At 42.8% G+C, this 22,137-nt stretch overlaps 1 protein-coding gene across 1 annotated transcript; it reads left to right on the plus strand.

The window, feature by feature from the left end:
• The first annotated feature begins 775 nt into the window (after nt 1-775).
• LOC306750366 (prostaglandin E2 receptor EP1 subtype-like) lies at nt 776-20,687 on the plus strand. The gene is made up of 3 exons (XM_079233780.1): nt 776-899; nt 17,664-18,550; nt 19,672-20,687. Coding segments are annotated over exons 1-3 (1,164 nt in total). The 5' UTR covers nt 776-898; the 3' UTR covers nt 19,948-20,687.
• Nucleotides 20,688-22,137: the final 1,450 nt, after the last annotated feature.

A 22,137-nucleotide genomic window follows, 5' to 3' on the forward strand; every position in this document is an offset into this window, starting at 1 on the left:
TCAGCAAGTCATGCAAATTAAAACTCCACACTAAAACTACCCTGAATTTTTTTCCATTTTAACATGTTCCACTATGTACAAAAGTTGGCACACCTTGCATTCATAATTCCCCATTGGAGCAACCTAATTACTCTACAACTCTACTCTACTCTGCCAAGCAGACGGCAACCTACAAGTCCGACAATTGTAACCTTATAGGTTTGGAGATAGATTTGGTTGTATTCAGCTCCACCCTCTTGTGTCACTTTTGCTTGCCAAAGATGTTGACGACCAAAATGCTTTAAAACGGCAGTCAAAAAAAACAAAATGGGTGACGACGTCGACTTATTATGTGCAATCAAGTTGGCACGCCTAAGTTTGCCAAGTTGCTTCAACCATATGTGGCTTTTGTTAGCTGCACTATACCAACTACACATTGTTAAATGTCCCCCTCCAAATGTTGCACCCATGGCGCATGGTGTTTGTTCTGTTTTTGAAATACTTGGTGCAGAGAGAAGGTCAGGGGTCATTTGGCTGAAAAAAGTTGAAATGCTCAGTTTGCAGATCAAGATACGGATGGTTTGAGGCCCCTAATTACTTGTCATTATCCTGTCATTCCTGTTTCAGATCTCACCCAAACTATTACAGTGTGATGACATGACACTTTTTTTTTTTTTTTTATGAACAGGAAATATGGGATGCCGAGCTCCAGTGATCAGGTTGTTTCCTCATTCCTCCAGACCACAGGAGTTTGGTTTCTTTAGATGTACAGCCCTTTGTCCTTCACCTCATGACAGTTTTAATGTGGTGCAGGGCAGAGGAGGCTTTCTTCAGTGAGGCTCCACAGCTGTGTGGATTAACATGATGTCTGAAGCCTGACCACAAAAGGAAAAATCCAGCAGGACTCACACAGTCACACAGTAAGTGTCAAGAGAGCGAGAGGGAAACGATTATAATGGAAGAGTGAAGTCAGTCCTCTGTAATAAACACTGAAGCGTGCGATCTGTACAACCAGTCATGTTTGGGCTTCACTCATCATATTCCATAGACTTTGGTGTGTCCCACACATCATGTGTTTCTCTGCACCGCACACTGTGCTCCGTTGCATCAACAACTAAATCATGTCTATGCTTTATTTATTCTACCTTTTCCTTCTTCGAAATGCTATCTGAGTTTGGGATCAAGATGGAGAAATGTGATATTTAGCCAGTGACTGCCGCAGAAAAGCCTGTTAGTTAGTAGTCTTTGATTATTATGCGGCCCAGATAACTTTATGTTCTTGGTCATCATGGATAGTGCTGTTTATTATATATCGGGCCCAGAGGCAATTTCTTTCAAACAGCAGACATTTTAACATTGTCTGTACATTATTTGTAAAATGCACCTCAGACTCTCTCAAGTATTTATCATCGACTGGTGTGAACAGGACACAGCTGCTAACGTTAGCTAGCTTAAACTCTGGTAGCATTCCGGTACACAGAGGGGAAATACCACACAGTGTATGTTCTAGTTGTCAAAGAGCCTTTTTAAAAGTTAATATTTTTATCGAAACACTCAATTTACGCTAGTTAGCTGGACATGCTAACGTTTTGCAGCTAAATACTGTATCCACATAACCAATTCCTTACACTGCTGTAGAGCGTGAGTCACCATTGTTTTATTATTATTTATTTAAACCCCCCCCTCAAAAATACTCTCTCTTGACACTCGTCTAACCTCGTCGTGATGCTTGGCTTGAGGCCGTGGGGCATATCTCTCATAACAGCCACACAAATAAGGTGCTGAGTAACAACTCAGCACCTTATTTGTTTACCTCGATTCACCTGTGAGCGGGGGCTCCCGCTTAAATCTTATTGTGCTGCAAAAAAGGAAATGGAGTGAGCTGACAATGCAGGGACCATCTGGACACTACTTGTATCTGAAGTGGCTGTCCTCACATAATGACGATTATAAATTGCCCATTGCCTGCTTCCCTTGCAGCTTCATGCAATGACGTTATACCACATTCTTAATGTGCAGCACACATGCTCAGATGTACCACAATTTTAGGACTTTTGTCTGTTTCTCATGTCTGTACAGAAAGAGTTGACAAAGCCCATATGGGGGAGCATTGGCTTTTCATCGTTTCTTTTTGTCATGACTGTAAGTGAAACACATTGCTCCGCTATTAGAGGATCTGGAAGCAACCAGAGCAGCGAGACTCTCCCTCTCTTTAAAATCCTGACGCCCGGCTATAAAAACACGGACTGGTACGAGTGAATGCAAAACAAGTCCATATTTCAGGCTCCTGGTCGGGCTTAATACTGCAGGAAAAAGCCCAGCATTTGACTTTGTTTATATTCCACTGTGTGAAAACCTTGATAGAGCCCCCCCCCAAGGCTTTTTCAAGTCAAGTCATGTTTAATGCTTCCAGAAGGACTGCGATTTAGTGGTTTGTTTAATTGTGTTATTTTCCCTCCAAGTTACAGTCTTGCAGACTTTTCTCTGTCTGGTTTCTAGACAAGGGCCCATTGTTTTGGAAAGCACTACCTTACCTGAAAAGCTGTTTTCTCATACGCGACTCTCTTCCCGATCTCTGGGATAGCGATATCGCAGCGATCACGTCTGAAAACCATTTGCTTGATCATTAACTGATCATAATGGCAACTTTCTCTGGTGTGTCATGATGTGTTGAATCAGTAACCATCGAAAAGCATTGGGGAAATGAGCTCATTCTCACCCCGATTGCCTATTTGCCAGTTGGCTGTCAGGTGATTCCAAAATTGCTTGACATGTTTTTACCATGGAAGCCATTTCACCAACATCTGATCGTGTCAAAAGAGTCACTGGTGCATACAAATTTGATTTTACAGGGATATCATGTTTTTAGCCTCGCTAGCGGCGGTTTGGTCTAAACGGAAATATCTATATCCATACTATTAGATGGATTTCCCTGGAATTGTGTGCTTTCATGGTCAGATGACATGTTGTTCGGTCCCTCCATCCCTTTGGTCCAAATTTAAATATCTAACATCCATACTATTGTGTGGATTGCCAGGAAATTCGTGCTTTCGTGGTCCCCAGAGGATGTATCCTTATGATTTGGTGATCCCTGTATGCCACCATCAGGTTGACATTTTTTGTCTCAACAGCCATTGGAGGTATTCACACTCCGCTCAGACGCATCCAGCACCATCATCAGGTCGAAAGTTTTACTCCCATCATCCTCAGTTAGACTTTGTGTTAATTGCCACTGAGCTAATGTTGCTATGCTACAGGCTAAACTAAGATGGTGAACAAACTGGCACCTAACAAATCAAAGTTGAGCTGGTCTCAACGTTTTTCAGCGCTCCCATGATGCATTGAAGCGTCAACCAATCATATGTCTTTGTTTCACCCTGTTCAGTTTCATCAAATAAAAATGCAGAGAGCCAGTTCCCAGTGCTATTTAACGGCTTAGCTACGTCAACGAGCGTTTGGGCAAGACTTATATGGCAACTCGGTGACAGCGTTGCCGGCCAAGTTTGGCCGGTTGGTTGCTTTTGTCGCTTTTAATGTTAACACAGCATTGGGCTGATTCCAGCTCAAAAATGTCCTTTTGTGAGGCATACACTGTCTGATGCACACTATGAACACTGTGCTTATAAGCCAAAGGCACCAGTTTTAAAGGACATGTATGTGAGTTGCAGATGCAGCAGAATCTTCCAGGACTAAATTGCAAACCTGAAACTAAGCCAAAATGAACATTCTTATCAGTGGATGGAATGCAAATCATCCTATTTGCCAACAAACGGATCACAATCATTTGCTTTGTTTTCACCCTCCCACACAGTACAATGTGGCTCTGCTTTGTCATTCACATTTGCGCCCCAAAGGTTAAAAAACGTAAAACATCATGAGTGACAAAAAGAGTCCCTGCAGCTACTGACAACCTTGTCTGCATAAGGATACTAAACTGGAACAACAAGCACTCAGTCAGTGAGGTTTTTTGCTCTAGGCTACTCTTACGGCTGCTCGACAGCAGATCTTGTCCTGTCTGTCGTTATGCTCCTGTTGTTAGGGAATATAAGAAGGTTTAGCCTTCTGTAAATAAAACTATGCTAGGAGGACATCCGGGGGAAGTGTCTGAAATTGTCGTGTGGACCACAGAGCTCAAATAAAAGAGACCCTCCCTTGATGAAGGCCCATTATCTTTGGAGGCCAAGAGGAAATTGCAACAAGTGATTGGACGAATGCTACAGGAATGCGAGTGATCACAAATCAAAACAGTTTGAGTTTTCAAGGAAAGTGAAAGAACCAATGACAGATAGTATCTTTCAATAGTGTTATTGTTTCAGGACTGTTATGGACAAACAATGACCTCACGTCTGAGGGGACTGCAGCTATTTCTCATTTGAGTTCTCACACAAACTGGCCTTCGTAATTCACCCAACGAATACCCTTTTATTTTAGCTCTTTAGAAACCCATGGGTGAAGTAACAGAGACTAAGTCCATGTTTTATATTGCTCATGGGGATGGATTCCCTTTTGGAGACAGCCTCGAGTGGCCATTTGAGGAACTGCAGCTTTTGCCACTTCAGAATCAGAATCAAAATTTGCCAGGTACGTTAAACATAGGAGGAATTTGCCTTGGTGAAAGGTGCATAACAATAAACATAGACATAGAATAAAACAATACTAATATAAAAACAATAAACATAGTGAAATAGTAGATAAATATGGTATAAATAACAAACATATTTTGTTAAAACAAGTGTACATTTTAAAATAAAAGTGGCAAGTGTATTTTAACAAGAGAAGTATATTTTAATAAGAGAAGAAAAGATGTGCAAGTCAGTTGACTTCAGTCAGTTAGTGGGGGTCCACGTTGATTTCATTTCTCAGCATCAGAGGTTGTCTCTTGTATTTTCAGCCAACTCATAGCTACCTCGCTAGCTAGCTCAACCGAGCAAATAAAAAATTGAGACGATGAGCTACTTTTATCTCCATCCATCTGAAATCAAGGACCTACAACTAAAAGATCTTGAGTGGTAAATCTGCCTGTGATTGTAAAACACGTTCACACAGAACGGAAAGACAGGAGTAGCAAAGGAGCATTTTTTCTGAGCAAATTTGTGTTCCAATAAGCAAAGCAACCAGTGGAGAAACTCTTCCAGGCACCAGTATTAGCATTTTGTTCCAGCCGTTCCCTTGCAGTGTCTGGTTCAGTTTAATCTCAATTCTCAAGAAAGGTGAAATGCACATTTTAAACCGGGTCGTCAGGAAGTGATGGAAGAGATAGGAAGCTGTGCTGCGCTGATGAGCTGCAGGGGAAGACTCGGAGCATCTGGTCTCAATCTTGGAGGCCTTAGGCAGCAGCGTTACTCTCTGGCTGGCACTTTGTGAATGAGGCCTTTATGAGAGGTTTGGACACGTCTCTGTGGACCAAACAGCCAGTTCAAGTCGCACTCTGACGTTTAAATTAGGTTTTGGCCATGAGCATGTCATGCTGCCACACAAACATTTTTGGGAAGTCGTGTGAGCGTGGCTCAGAATGCTAATAGCTATGCCAAAGATACATTTAAGCAAGGAAGAGAGAAATGATCAAAAGTTAGAAAAAAAGTAAATAATACATTCTGAATTCTGAAATAGTCAGTCAAACGTTTTTACTTTGTTAATCATAATTGTGAGATAATTCTAAATAAACTATGCTATATCAAGTTTGCTAGGGCTAGTTGCTAGTACTGTCAGCTCACAGCAAGAGGGCCCGGGTTCGATCCCTGCTCTTGGGCGTTCCTTCTGTGTGGAGTTTGCACGTTCACCATGTGGCAGCTTGGCTTCCTCCCACAGTCCAAAGAGCTCAGGTCAATTGGTGACTCTAAAATTGGCCGTGAGCGTGAGTGTCGCTCTCTATGTATGATGGAGGATAAATAGTTTAAATAATGGGATATAAAGATTGTGAGATCATTTAAAATGTTCTATATTTAGATCGGATACGAAATGAAGTCAGACTTCTGACTTTGATGTCGTAATTGTGAATAATGATGTCAAGCCTTTGACATTTAAGCAAAAAATGATGTGGTACATGCATAATAATTCCAAATAATTCCAATAATTAGAATTTGTTAGATTTTTTTAGGTTGACATTAGTCATAATTATGAGATAATATATGTGTCATACTTTTACAGTCAATACTATGATGGATTCACTAACCTAGTGACATGCTATTTCATGATGAGTATCGTTATGAGTAATGTTACAAAGGATTCAACGATGAACTACAGGTTCTCTCTGTTTGACAGGTTAGACATGCAGTCTCTGCGTGTTCTTGGTGAGTGTGTTTCTACAGAAGCATGCACTGCGTTTGCAGGACTGACAGGAATTAAAAGCAAAAAGGTGTGGCGTCTGAGTTCCTGTGCTCCTGCGGTGGGGAAATTAGGATGTAAAGAGTCCCTCAGGGCGAATCCTGTAAATGGTTCACAATGAAGACACCAACAAACCCACGCAATAGCTGTGTAAAGTAAAAGTACTGCGGCTCTTTGCTGCCTCGGGGGTGTGTATTTTCCAGGTAGAATAAAACACACGGGCTGATAATATGGAATTTATGGACCAACTGTAAACTAGATAATTACAGAGAATTGACTTCATTAGCTTGATATATAGCGCAACGCAGGCCAAGAGGCTTGCTTTTCCTGCTTCCTACGAATCACATGGTTGATCGTGTTCCCCCCTGACTTCCAGGCAACACTTGTGGTATGAAAATCAACTTGGAAACCAAACAAAATAGAAAGCAAAGACGACCTCGGAGGCACGGCAGGAACGTTTTTCAAAAATGCAGAACGCAATTACGTTTGGAAACCCGTTGGCAGCATTGTTGAGTTTGTGTGATTTGTGGCGTGTAAATGTGCATGAATGATCTGACAGAAATAGTAGTGTTTGATGATCTGAGGCAGAAGACATACAATGCATCTTCTTGTGAATCAAGGGCAATGTTCACTCTAATTTTTTTTTTTTGAGCGCACATTTCAGCACTGTGAGCAATTCGCAACCACGCGACCTGCCGAAAATGACCACAAGCCTGCGTTAGCCATAGGGGATTCAAAGAGATGACAGCAAATGCATCAATATGTATACAAGGTTGATATTTATTCAATATCCTTTGTAATGGCTGGACTTTGGGAACATTTTAATGATGGTGTTTTACCAGTCAGTTTAGTTGAACTTAAAGGATCTTTGTTGAACTTCAATAAGGGGAGGTTATGACTGGTTCACTGGTTATGACTGATAATGATATATATAAAAAATAAAAGTATCAAAGGTGTTTTACACTTAAGTGGAACTGCATTGAAAGAGAAATGCTAATGCAGTGCTTAACAATAATTATAGGCCTATTAAATTGACATGGTGTCATTTTTCCTAAAGGTAGCCTATATAAACAATTTAATAACTTCATATTCTTCATATTTAAATATGTCTGAAAGTTTCATCCTACCTGTGTCAGTTTGGACTATTTAATCTAGACACTCATGTTTGAACGTTAGGCAGACCTTTTTCTGGGGCGCCTGCTCTGCCTTTCTTTTCGCCATGGTAGCCTATATCTGCTGGAGCAGGGCCCGCCAAGAGGAGCCTCAACAGCGCCGGCCCGAGCTCATGTGGCGCTCTGGGCGAGCTTCACTCCTGGCGCCCGGAGGAGGACAGCGGGGTGGGGGGTGCTAACGGAGGCAGAGCGCTAGCAGAGGTACAGAGAGCGCATGACGAGAAACGGGACGCTGATTGGCCAAGAAGACTCGACACGTCACATCAAAGATCGTATTATTCTAAGATGGCTCACTCCTATCTCAGAAACACTGGCGCAAAAAATATTTTTAACCCCTGAAAAAAAATTGTTTGTGCGGTCTGAAAAATGAGCGCGCTCTGAAAAATCTATTGCGCGGCCACTTCGACTGGCCTGCGCGGCCGTGCACGCTCACAGCTTAGAGGGCACACTGGTCAAGGGTATGATTCATACCGTACAAGCTCAAACAGTTTATGATTAAAATGCAGTAAGCAGGTGTTATCGTAAAATTGTAGCCCATTAAGTGTAATGATATGGGGCAAAGAGGAAGCTTGTTCTCATTTGGCATCCAATGTTTAGCCAAAAGTAAGTAAGAGTTGATAGCAGGACAAGCACTGCAGCTCTGTGCGAAAAACTCCACCATTTACCGAGCTGTGCCTCTGAGCCCCAGCGTGTTTACTGTACTGTGTTTCCATCGACTATGAAAGGCCAGATTGATGTCAAGGCCGGATGCCAACAAAGGACCTTTAGCTCACTGCTCTAACATGTTGGCACAGTCAGCTCTGTGTGCAATTTCTACAACTGCACCGGTTTGTAAGATGTGCGCAGAACCGCGGCTCACGCTGTTATATAATTTTACAGCAACACAACTTTGCCAACTTTGCTTTTCTGATTCAGCCTCATGCATTTCTCATTTAATTTACAATTTGGAGTGAGACAAAGCGCCGTACTCTGAAAACACTGACATGCAAACCTGCAGCTAGCTAAAAACGTTTCAGTACCCGACATCTTCCAGGGGTGCTGTTGATAATTGTTAGCAATTTGTGAGCAAGAAACTATAGCTAGCTAAGACACTTGATGTGTCCACCTCCCACTATAACACAAGTGTCATACTTACAGAAATACAGTTCACCTAAAACTGACGTTTCGACAAGGCGGCAACCTACGGTTCTGCCGGGTGAAGCCGATGCAGAAGTGTCTTAAAACTTGCATTCTCTCTACTGTCCATCAGGGGGCGACTCCTCTGGTTGTATAGAAGTCAGTGAGAAAATTATCTCTTGATTTATTCCCTCAGTAAACATTGTAAACATGAGTTTATGTCTCAATCTCTAGTTGCAAGTCTTCTTCAATACAGCATGATGTTCATTTATTAAATTATGGTCATTTAGAGTCAAATAGACCATAAAGTAGGTTTAGGACGGGCTTATTTTTATTTTTCAACAGAGCCCGGGTCCCCCACTGACTGACCCCGTCACCCCCAGACAATTTCCTAATTTTCCGGTCACATCCCTCCATACCTCATATACAATACACTTGTCACTTTACTTTACACTTGTCACCTTCACACTACACTTATATTTCACCTTATAAGTACTGTCACCTGTTTTCTGTGCACTTTATTTTAATTGTATATTCTACTACTAGATTTAATTGTAAATATTCCTTCCATTATTGCACTTTGTCTATCGTTAAATGTTTATCGTTATTGTTAAATGTGATGCACCTCCCGTCTGGACAAATTCCTTGTATGTGAAAACATAGATGGCAATAAACGGTTCTGGTTCTGATTGACAGGTCCAAATAAAAACAAACATAGCAACAGTCTTAAGATGACGACAGCGAAATCGCCAAACTCAAGGCTTCATAAAAGCCGTCCATAAACCAACGGGCGACGTCTTGATGACTTCGTCCACTTCGTATACACAGTCTATGGTTTGGGCAGATTGAGTGCTGCAAACGTAACGTAGGCTACAGAGAGTCAGGATTCCTCATTCTTCCTATGCTTCACTTTTGTCAAATGCTAAGAATTTCGGTGCTGCATTTTATTACAACTTGTGGGCTCCTTAACCGGTTGGTAGTGCATCCTTCATGCAGCAGCTTTGAGGAAATTTGTTGTTGGTGCAATACAAAGTCAATGGAGAGCCATGAATTGCTTTCCCTGCTATGTCGGAGGGACTTAAATGGGCTCTGCCTCTATGTGTCAAAATGATGTGGGATTTCTGTGTTACACTCCAATGAAATGCATTCATGTGACTATGCAACAGTCAACTGGCATAGTATAAACAGAGAAAGATTACTATCGGTGGTGGTAGGGGAGCTGGATGGGTCAAAAAACACTTTCAGCCATGAGAACGAACACGGGACTGTTCAAGGCTGTTGACAATCAACAGTACCCTGAGCAAGTTAGTCTTTGAACAATTTATTACGAGATAAGATATAAAAAATTATATAACGAGGTTGCAAGTCAATCACACATGAGCCATAGAACAAACAGGAGTCATGGCACGTTCAGCTGAATGGTTCATGATGTTCTCCCTCCTCCAGTGAGAAGATGGAAGTTCTGACAAAGTTCAACAGAAAGCTGAAGCTTTAATATACTCTCAGAATCACTCCCCTGCTCCCGGTGCTGTGTCCATCTGTGCAAACAGGCAGGGGTAGAGATGAGGGAAAGAGAAGGGTCAAGGTGTAGCTCAACAGGAGCAGAGGTCAACATGACCTCTGCTCCTAAACCTCTGCTAAATAACACACTTCGTCCCTCTCTGGTGTAGACATGAAAAGTCATGGTAAGACTTGTGTGAGATAATGTAATCAATGGAGGTTTAGAACACACGGGCATTCAGTTGCACATCTGGAAAATACATCACACCGAATGCATAGAATTCATTTTTCCCCCGACATTGTTGAATTATTATGTTTGAGATGATTCTCCCAAAGCTAACTAAGTTCTGTTGTCTAAATCTATGTTTACCGAGTTACTTGAAGCCCAATCCTGATGTTTTTACTCAAATTAACGAAGTGGTTTTGTTGCCTAAACATTAAGTTGTGTACGTAGTGCCAACGCATCATTTCTACATTTGACGTGTCAGCTATTGCGCTGAGGTTGTGGTCACGTATTTCTGTGAGATGACATTGGATAAACAAACAAGAACCGGGTAATACATGTGCTGTGAATATGAATATATGAGTTTGTTTTCTGACAACTAAGTGACTAATAAATTGTGTGTCACAAAGTTCAAGTTTGGGCTAATGCAAAATAAATTGTCTCATGACGATGATGTCATTGTAAAGGCAATGAATGGACACAACTGTCAGATTATTTCATCTTCATAGATGAGCTCCATGGACAGGTTCCACAGGAGATGATGAGGTCTTACATAATGATCCAAAAAGACATGGTGACTAAATGTTCCCTCTGCGTGTCCTCAGCAGCTCTCAGCAGTCTTTGCTCTGCCATTATGTTTGACTCGTGTTGACAAGCGTTGGGGCTCTGCACACCATGAGTCCGGCAATTGACTCGACTCTGGAAAAAGTGAGAGCAGAGAGTAAAGAAACCACAAAAAAAAAATGTTATTGCACAGGACGGACAATTTGGACTTCACACTTGAGTGAAAGTCTTCCCATGATTTCCAAAAGGTCCTTTTTCAGCTACGATGTTAAGCGTGATTGAAATGTCAGCAAAACCAGAGGATCTGAAGCTAATATACTTTATATTGCCTGTTGTTTGTTTCCACCTTTTTGCATAGCATGACACAATATGTAAAGCTATTGGGAAGGCAATTTATTTTAGAACCATTCAGTGCAATGTGAAGGCAGTTAAGGGCGAGGACAAGTAAGAACACGATTAATGTAACTACCTGGAGCGGAGACCAGCAGTGATGTTTAAAATAGCTCAGACTCACCACATGTCAGAGTGTTTTAAGAATGGGAAAACTAGCTGTGAGAAATCCCAGTGTTTCCCTCAGGAACAATGGACTGTTAAGGGTTGAAACCACTGATGAACAAGGACTCCCCGACCACCAGCGCGCTTGCATTTTGAAACTTTGTAATAGCGTGTAATAATAATAAAACCACTTCGATTTGAAAAAATCCACTTAATTAAGGAAATATTTCCAGGGCGCTGACTGGCTCTCGGTAGTTGAACTTTGTGTGTCAGAGCAGGACATTCATTTCCTTGTTGATGTCCATAACCTACAGGCTAACCATTACGCAATCACCAGCCTCCCTAAAGCAAACTTGCCTCTCACTGCCATGACCGCAGACGGCCCAGGCTGAAATTAAACATGCATTAAACAGAGTCTTGCATTCGCAGTGGTGACTTTTCTCTTTCAGAGTGATGAAGTCTCTCGCACACCCTGGATAGAGCCTTTTTCCACATTCATATTCAGTAATGAAGTTTTTGTTTGATGTATGCAGTCCCTGAATGATAAGCGGCCTCTGCTCCTGCGCCGCGGCTTTTTCACACTTCGTGAGTCAAGGAAGCGGCCGCTATCATCGCGTTCATTCAAGCAGCGGAAATGACCAACATTGCCAACATGTACATAGCATAGTAAGTGCGTCACAGCGTAATGACGAATAGAGGAGGTTCAATCCTGCGAGGACTCTGACAAGGATGATGTGTGTCACCCTGAGGAGAGGTCAGCTGAGGACCTTTTGCATCTTCCACTGAGAATAAAATCAAATAAAACATGTCTATGTTCAAGCCTCACTAAAATAATGGCGGCGCTTTTAGACCAATCACTGATTGAACAGAAATTAATGTACGAAATTGGATGATGGTGATGCACAAAAAAGGCTGAATTGTCATTTTCACACAACTATTTCACACCTACAAGAGTTAATCCACCACCAGCTGCTGACCGTGCATGTATATATAAATATATGTATACTAGTTCCCATGCTCCTGGAACAAACAGTAGCAAGGAAGCTGCGGTTTCCTGGTCAGTTGTTGAGGGCGTCAAGAATATCCCATGTGTTTAAATCCACTCCCGGGTGCCTGAGCAGGACATCTCTTGAGCCTGCAGCCGCCTGGACGACCTACTTTTGCTGCTGTTTTATTTCTTTGTGTATGTAGTTTTTGCACGTGCAGGAATGCGTTGCAATGGAATCAGCAGGAGTTTAAGATCCTTTGGAGCAACTCTAGAATTAATAGTGGCCATTATGATTATTGTTTCAAAGACATTAGGTTTAACTTGAGGTCCACCGTTGCAGCCAGAGTTGTGGCTTCACTGCAATGCAACACACCAAACTTTTTTTAAATGTGACGCAACACCGATCTTAGTGAACGTAGTGCCGTGGAGACCTGGCATTGGACTGTCGAGTAAAGTACCAGCGTGGAAATCTGCGCTCCATTGTTGACTCTCTAAGCTAACCGGCTAACGCGGAGCTCCTGCTAGCTAGCCCCATGCCGCTACCGACACACCAACCACATGACAGCACAATGAAACAAGTTGTACCAATTCATTAATATTGTTGGGAGGGTCTAAGTCAGGGGGGAATATTCTTAATATTTTGTTTTAGTCACCTTAAAGCAGATTCATTTGATAGTTTGACCAAAAAACAAATAAACAAACCAAACAAATAGGCTACTAGCCACAAAACTATTGAGTCAAGCGGAGGTATATGTTTATTTTAGTGATCTACCGATCACTGATAGATCTATCCACTGTTGGTTTACCAAAAAAGGGCAAAATACAAACTGTCTGGCCACACACAGTGCTTTGCAGACTTTTATTTGCTTAGAGATGTTTCTTAGAAACACAGGACTCCATAGCTTCGCTCCCCAAGACCCCACAACCACAGAGCTGGGAAGGACGAACAGACATGCTTTCACTGCATGTGGTCAGTCGAGGGGGGTACTACTATATGACTACAACACTTTATGGGTCAATCCCCGCTTTGCATATATATGTATCCACATCTTGAAAACGTCATCCATCTGGGCCCATAAAGATAGATAATTCAAGACGAAATGCCAGAAACCTTGCAACAAGAGCTAATCTCACCTCATTATCAAGACCAGCACCTACTTTAACAAAATGCACTTTCACTGAGACAGAGAACAATTCAACGTATATAAAAACCAACGAGCATGACATGCATAATTATACAAAAATGTCTGGACAACAAGCATGGTAATTATGAGGTTTTCAACAAATAAATCCTGGAGTTTTTTTTGTGGTTGTGTTGTAAAAAGTGCAGAGAATGGTGCGACAAACAAACTGCAGCCAGTCGTGTCCGCCCGGGCTGCCGCGTTCTTCCGCTACTGTGGATTATTTGAGGCTGGTGCCGAGGAAGGTGTCACAAAAAGAGACTTATAGACGGGATGCCGCGGTCAAAAGTGGGAATTTAGCAAACACGATGATGGCCCTCAGAAAAAAAAGAGTTTTCTTGTGTTTCAGTCACACCAGGTGTTTTTACTGGGCTCAGGCCAGAGCCACTCAGCACAGCAGTGAAGTGTTCCCAGTCCAAAAAAAATGGATGGTCATCCTTGTGTCCGAATCCTCTCTGGCAGGCCGGTGAGGGATTGTCAGAAAAGTTCGAGCCACTTTTGAGTTAATGCATGTTGTGGTCCGGCGCAGTGTACAACTCGAAACCCCTCGTAAAGACTTATTTACAGCTGCTTTTGCCGAGTGGTTTTCCAGTTTTATGTCCCTTTGGCGCAAATAAAAACTTGCAATTAACATGGCTGCACAAGCAAATAGCATCCATGTGGAGCTAGGATACAACAGCAAAGACCCAACAACCCAAGAGGACATTTCTTCCTCTGCCACGCTGTGATCGTCTTTACGTGATTACGTCTTAATGGCACCGAAAGTAGGGAAAAGTTCATGAATTAAAAAGTGAGAACAAGTTTATGAAACTCTTTACTAAAAACCTTTTTCTTTGATTCACACTGCCTAAATATTGTGAGCCGTGTTTTTACATCTAACCTTGTTAGTACTAGTTGTTTTTTTGCAGTTAATGCAGTGAGTTAAGAGGAAACAAATGTACACATGAGCACATCTGTTGTTGCAGACAAAGAAAGAACATTTTTGCTCTTGCTGTGGTTAATAATAAATGGCTCCCCTCTTTTGTTTGGCTCTTTTTCGGAGCAGACTTGCTTCCTGTCTCCTAACCCCGACGGGCCGACCCCTCCCCGGTGAGCCCTTCCATTTAGCCATCTCGGGCACTAACCTCAGCCAGATTTCGTAGACGGACATGAGCGCATTAACCCCAAACCCCCCGGTCATAACTGCTGCAGCTGCACCTGTCTCCAACAGCATGCTCTCTGACCTTGTTCATACCTGCGTTCCCATTCTAACATGTACAAGCAAACATTCCAGACTCAGGTGTGAGTTTTTGAAGCGCGTTTTTAAAACAACCATCTTTTGAAATGTACTGACATGTGCCATTTATACGTGCACATGTGTTCCGGTCCTTGCATCAGCGCAAAGAGGACATTGTTTTTTTGTGTTGTGTATGTCAGCACGTCGGCTGTTTTGACTTACTGAGGCGGCCGTGAAGCAAGAAGACCTCTCTCTCTCTCTGGAGGAGGAATTTCAGACCAGTGCAAAGATACACCCGGCTGGTGATGATGGAAACCTGAGAAGCTCCGGATTATCTTTCATGATTTGACACTGGACCGTCTACATCCGTTCTGCGAGCTTATCACAAAATCACACTGGAATTTTTGCTCGCATTAAAGGGACAGTTCACCCCCAAATCAAATGTGCATGTTTAGTCTGTTACCTGTAGTGCTATGTATTGGTCCATATGGTTATGGTGTGAGTTGCCTAGTTTTTGAGATATCGTTCCTACAGATGCCTGCCATCGCTCCTATATAATCGGACTTGGCACTCGGTTTGGTGGTGCTCAAAGTGCTAAAAAGAAAAGCGTTTGAAAAACTCAACAGCAATGTGTCTTTCCAGAAATCACAAATGTTACTCAAGATAGTCAACAGATCTCATTGAGAACAGTTTCATAAAGGAGCTATTTTATTTCTACCAAACTACCCGTCGAGCTCATCAACCTGAAGCCTGACTCCATACTCGATACGGTTAGCTCGCCTAGCACCACGAGCTAGCTAACGTTACTGCACACCTTGCGCCGTGAAGGTCCATGAGTAGACGCGCGCCTCCTACAACAGTTCCTACATGAAACTGCTCTCAGCGAGGCCTGTGGGTCATCTCCAGTAACCAGGTCGTGATTTCTGGAATCAGAGACATTGCTTTTGAGTTTTTCAACTGTGCGGTTTGAGCGCCACAGAGCCCCACTATCCAGACAGAGAGAAGGCAGATATCTCCCGAACTAGGCAACCCACGCCAAAACAATCCAGAGCGATAAATAGTACGACAGGTAATACGCCAAATATGGATTTTTCATTTTGGGGTGAACTGTTCCTTTAAATCCTTGTGTCCCCTGCAGCAGGCCAGGGTCTTCTGGGAAACCACCTGCTGCCACAGCTTCAGACAGCGGTGTTTGTCGGGGCAGCTGGTTTGCATTAATGCAGAGTTTTCATTTCTACAACTGACCAACAAGGGGGCAAATATCTCGAGCAGGAAAAGCATAATGCACGGTTCAACTTGTGCATTACACAGCCGGCTTTTACTTTGAAGAGTCTAATCTGGCATCAATGAGACTATTACTCATTTAGGTTTTGTGATATGAAGTCATGCTTATTTCAGGCGAAAAAACTACATCACTGCTTATAAAAGTGATACTTGAAAGGAGTTTTCTTTCCCAGCCGGGGGCAGGTTTTAGTTCTCCAGGTTGTTGTTGTTACGGACTTATTTAAGCTCCTGCCTTCATGATTGTGAGGTGAGGTGGAGTGATGGGTGAGTCAGCATGGGTTTTAGATATTAGACATATAGCGGAGCATCAATTGTGTCCGCTCCAGGGAGCCTCTGCCGGCAGGATCCAACTGGGTTTTGACAAACTGAGACCTCCAGGGGCCGCGTGAGCGCGGTGCAGCTGCTCAGTATAAAAGCAGCCAGCCGCAGTTGGACTGTCAGAGGACGGGCTTGTGCAATGTGACAGAGAGGCTGCGTGTTCTCACAGGAATGTCCACATAGTCTACGAATGGGGAAACGGTGAAGAAGAAGAAGAAGAAGTCCTCTTACTTTGGAACTATACCAGAACACAACCTGGATTATTTTTTTTCTTATTTGCTGCAGTTATGAGTAACTGTCCAGATGAGAGGGACGCTGATCACCTTCTTCTTGGATTTGTTATTTCAAAGGTGGGTTAAATATCTAAGGTCAGGTGGTCTGCATGCACGATGTCGGTCGAAGTTCAGTGTGTTTTATTCTGTTAGAATTTGCTGAAACTATTTGAAGAAACTTAAATTTTACAAACATTTAACGAAAAAAATGAATAAAACACCCTCATATTATTACAAAAATGGGTTTGTTTGATGGGGAATGCTCTTTTAAACTCTATGGGGCTACAGAGGTATATGTTTGGCATTGCGCGTGTATTATCATCTAATATCATCATTCTGTTATGTTTTGTAAATTATTACGTTTTTATCATGTTTATAACATATTAATAGCTTTTATAGGTATAATATATAATAGGTTTTGTATAGGAAGGCACAGATAATAACATTTAAGCATCATAAACATAGAGGTTCTAACTAACAAAGAATACAAAGCAATAGAAATCATATTTAGAAAATAAATAAAAAATATAGTCATATATATAGTATGCACACAAAGAAAAAGGCAAAATGATAAGTGCAATAAAAATCATATTTAGGTAAATGCAAAATATCGTAATAAATATATACACGCAAAGAAAAAGGCAGAATGAAACACAGAACCATGTACATAATCACTTTGAAAGCTGCATTTAATATATACTGAGCAATACGTGTGTAAATAAATGTGCATGTATGTTGGCCTCTGCTGCTGCACGGCTACGACACTTTCAGAGGAATGTGTGCAGGAGCTTTCAGCGTCAACAACATCTGTCAGAACTTGCTCAGACGTTGAGAGCGACGCGTCGTATCAAGAGAAGATGTAGGCTCGTTGCCCCAAGACCTCAAGAGTGCAATGAGAACTCATTTGTGGGGATTGAAAGTTGGGCCACTTTGCCGTGAGGAGCTTTTGAAGGCCGTATAAAAAGTGATTTGGGTGGAAAAGGGGGGACATGGAACGGAGAACCGTAACCCTGTCTGGTTTTTGTTTCCAGTGTCATCTCAGCCAGAGGAACCACATCAGGCCCGGAGCCCGGCAGTGATGCTGGCCATGCAGCACCACAACTCCTCCGGCGGTAGCGCCCACCTCCCCCGCTCCAACCACACACCCGTGATGCAGGAGCTGCGCAATGCCACCCACCCGCAGAGCACCCCCACGTCCGCCGGCCTCACCATGACTCTGGGCATCCTGTTCAACGTGGTGGCCCTCATCATTCTCGCCAAGGCGTACAACCGCTACCGCCGGCGCTCGAAGGCCACGTTCCTGCTCTTCGCTAGCTCCCTGGTGGCGACAGATCTGGCGGGACACGTCATCCTCGGGGCTCTCGTGCTGAGGAGATACTCGGCGGGCCCCGTCTCCATCTTTCAAGGGGGCAACAACAACCCGGACGTGTCTTGTCTGTTCCTGGGAGGTTGCATGGTGTTCTTCGGCCTATGCTCGCTCTTCCTGGGCTGCGCCATGGCGGCCGAGCGCTGCCTGGGCGTCGCCAAGCCTCTGCTGCACGCTCGTCTGGTGACCACGGCGCGGACAAAGATGGCGCTGGCCCTGATCTGGCTGCTGGCTGTGTGCGTGGCCCTCCTGCCCTTCTTCGGGATGGGCAATTACACTTACCAGTTCCCGGGGACGTGGTGCTTCATCAGGGTGATGGAGGACACCCAAGCGACGGACCTGGCCTTCGTGACGCTCTTCTCTGGACTGGCGCTGACCTCCCTGGCCTCGGCCTTCGTGTGCAACACCATCAGTGGGATCACGCTGGTGAGAGCCCGGCTCAAGAAAAGATCGTGCTCCAGCCGGCGCTCAACCGGCTCCCAGGACACTGAGATGGTGGTCCAGCTGGTTGGCATCATGGTCACCTCCTGCATCTGCTGGAGCCCTCTGCTGGTGAGTGTCGGGGGAAACATTTAGCTGACACGGAACGGGTCGGTTCACCGCCTTGCATCACAGACAAACTATTCAGAGCAGCAGGAAACAGGAAGTTTTGAATTCCACAATAAGTTCAACAGAGTAGCACCGCTGCTTGTTTTGGTTTTTTTAAATGCAGTCTATCTGAAAGTTGAGTTCAATTCACAATAATGAGCACCGACAGATTTCTGTCCATGACACCTTTCACACTGAGAAGAGTTCGTTCAGTGGCCGTTCTGGAGGAGGGGCATTGCAGTTTAAGGCCACATTGGATCGTATACTTGTACCAAAAATATTAGGCACAATCATAACACGCATTAGGAGAAAGAGCGGTTGTCCACTAATCAGCGGTTCAATCCTTGGCCCCTGCAGTCAACATGTCAAATTGGTGCGAGTGTGCAGGTGAGCATGAATGCTAACTTGTGTAGTAAAGTGCTCTGCATGCTTTAAGCACTTTATAAATTCACTTAATTTACCTCATAGGTCAGTTTTTTTCTTCCCCAAAAGACTATTGATGCACATCAAAATAAACACAACTCATTCAGTGTGAACGAACATTTGATCACTGAATAAATACAATTTCCCCTCTGGGGATAATTGTGTGGTGAAAGCAATAATTCAGCCCCCTAGCAAAGAAAAGCTACCTATGAAATGCATTTTTCGTAAATTCTGCCAAACAATATTTTTAATCCCCTTAACATATACCCTTTTTCAATTGCTCCATTGTACCTTTAAGGTCAGAAAAGTCGTGGTATTCCACCCTGTATCTTTTTGTTGCTACTCTTTTATTTTGAGCTTTATGACGTTTACAAATTCAAATGTTATGGCTTTGATCAAATGTAAATATTCTACATATCTTTTGTTTCATTTTATACAAGTTTCAGACTGATATATTTGGGCACTTTTGGAAACTTTCTGATCCCCATCAAATTTGAGTTAATATTCTGTGGGTTTGAGCAATGTGAGGCTGCACTGTATGAGACTGCAATGAATGATGAGTGAGGCTTAAGGGGCTAAACAGTGGCTATTATTGTGTTTAGATTTAAGATCGTACAAGTTTAATAGATGAGCCTATAATTGTTTCAAATCTTTCTTTTTAGGTCTTTGGACTGATGTCAGCCACAAAGTCCTACAGCGGCCTCCTGGGTAATGTCAGTGTTTATAGGGATCTGATGGTGATGGGCGTCAGGATGGCGACCTGCAACCAGATCCTGGACCCGTGGGTCTACATCCTGCTGCGGCGCGCCGTCCTCCGGAAACTCTACCGCATCTCCAAAAGACGAGCCAGTTTCAAGGGGAGCACGTTCCGCTCCGTCCGCTGGGAGGTCAGCTCCTTCCAGAACTCAGAAAAAAAAAACAGTGTCAGTAAGATTTGAATGCACATATATATAAATATATACGGAGGGAGAGGGCGGGTCATCTGTCCCTTTTTTTGCTCTGTCTCTCGTCAGCGGGATCGCCACTGAGTCCAGCGGTCCATCATCTGGATCCATATTCAGTGTTGAAAGGTTCCTAAGAAAAGGTCTCGCTCGGCTGGCCCTGGTTTAGGTCAATGAAGTAAATGTGTTGGGAACCAAAGTGATTATTGTTCCAGTTTTGAAATATCACTGACCAGCTCGCGTGTTGTTTTATGTACAGCATGAACCAGTGTTACGCTGCAAATATGAACTGTGTTTTTCACAAGGGAGCACGGCCCACACACAGCAGATGCTTGCACGGCGGCCTGTCCTCGACGAGAGACGTAAACCAAAAAGATTTCGTAGGTTGGAGAACAATGTGTGAACGTTTATTTTGTTTTTTGCTGAAGTGAAGACTGTATGTATCTACAGTCTTAAAGCAAACATCTCAACTCAAAGGTTCCGTTCGCTTTGTTCTCCGACGCAATGTAAAAGTCAATGACTTGTATAATAAATGCTCACATGAGAGAGCCGAAAAACCAAAAGAAGGGCTGTGCTGTTACCTCAGCTTCATGATGTGAAGAACACAATGTTGTGCTGTGACATGAGTGTGAACAAGCGTCTGTTTTTGTGTGTTTGTAAATGTGTCTGCAGTATGTTCCCCGAGTCTCTCGGGGCTGAAGTGAAGCTGCGAAAAAGCTAATTGAATGTGATATTGTGAACAAAAGGGAATGTAGGATTGGATAATAAATGATCTGTTAATGTTTCATCTTATTCTTGTTTATGACTGACGCCATAGTTTTGAAGTAATGTTTCTTGGATTTAACTTATTCTGACTAAGTATGAAGGCAAGGCACTCTCATGTTTAGTCTCGTTGGAGGCCTGTTAGCTTAGCACAAAGACTGGAAACGGAGGCTCTGTCTTAAGGTAACAACAACACCTCTAAAGCACAATAATCTAATGTAGAACTATGTGCACAATGCCAAAGACCATCAGGAATATGACCCTCCCCCATCAATATTATTATGTTTGAAAAATCTTTCTCGACACCGGTTTGTAAAATCATTCAATCAGAGCGTTTATTCTTTGCAAAGAAGGAGCAGAGTCAGATTACAACATGATGGACAAATAGCGTATCCTAGACTGCTCTCCGAACACTCGGAGAGTTACCTCTTAAATACATTATTATAACAATCAACAGACGACCTCCTGACGTCTGCTCTTATCGTGAACCTCCATCCGACTATCCATGGATTTGCTCACATCGCCATGGTCATAAGACAACAAGGATGTGTATGTTCATCCGCCCCGGGGCATAGAGATGCAACCGGTCATCTGACTCTACCAAGTAGTTTGCAGAGTGTATGTGTGTGTGTATGTGTGTGTGTGTATATGTGTGTGTGTGTGTGTGTGTGTGTGAGAGTTCTCATATTAAGTTAACGAGGAAAGTTCAATCAAATGTCACAGGCCTTTAAAAACAGTATATATGATTAATAAACAAAACATATAATTATGAATTTAACAGTATATGATTAAGAGTAAATACAGCGATAATATCATGCAAAAGAGAAAACTATATTTCAGTGTCATCTGCATAAAATTGGCAATTTTCTGTGATGTTGTTATCTGCTTCTTACTTAGACTAGAAAAGGCTTCAGGCTATGGTCCCATTGTGTTTTCCAGTCCATAAGTCCCATTTATAGTCATCTACAGGCATCTATTTACAAAAAAATGTTCAGGCGGAAATACAAACCTTATACTTTAGTGTGTTCAAACTCATATAACGGAAAATTATTATATTCGACAAATTTTACAGAAACGCTAATAGTATGTTGTTCTGAAAAAAAGATGACTTAATAGAAACATACAGACTGATTAAAAGGGGACCACGTATTGACCTTTGTGGAACTCCACAGGTCGCGCGAACCTATTTGGAAATGACATTACCAACACAAGTACGACCGGGTTGTCCTGACTTGAGTGTGAAGTGTTTCACCCGTTTCAGTGTTATAAGCCTCAGATACAGATCAAATATGCCATTTGTCCCTTGTTGGGGTTTAATAATAATAGTATTAGTATAGTTTCGGAGACTTCTGCCACTGGATGGCCCACCTAAACCACTTTCCTGTCCACACAAACAAAAAGAATGACACTGGGAAAAGAACAGAC

This window comes from Taurulus bubalis, assembly GCF_910589615.1.
Source record: "Taurulus bubalis genome assembly, chromosome: 17".
Classification (NCBI taxonomy): Eukaryota; Metazoa; Chordata; class Actinopteri; order Perciformes; family Cottidae; genus Taurulus; species Taurulus bubalis.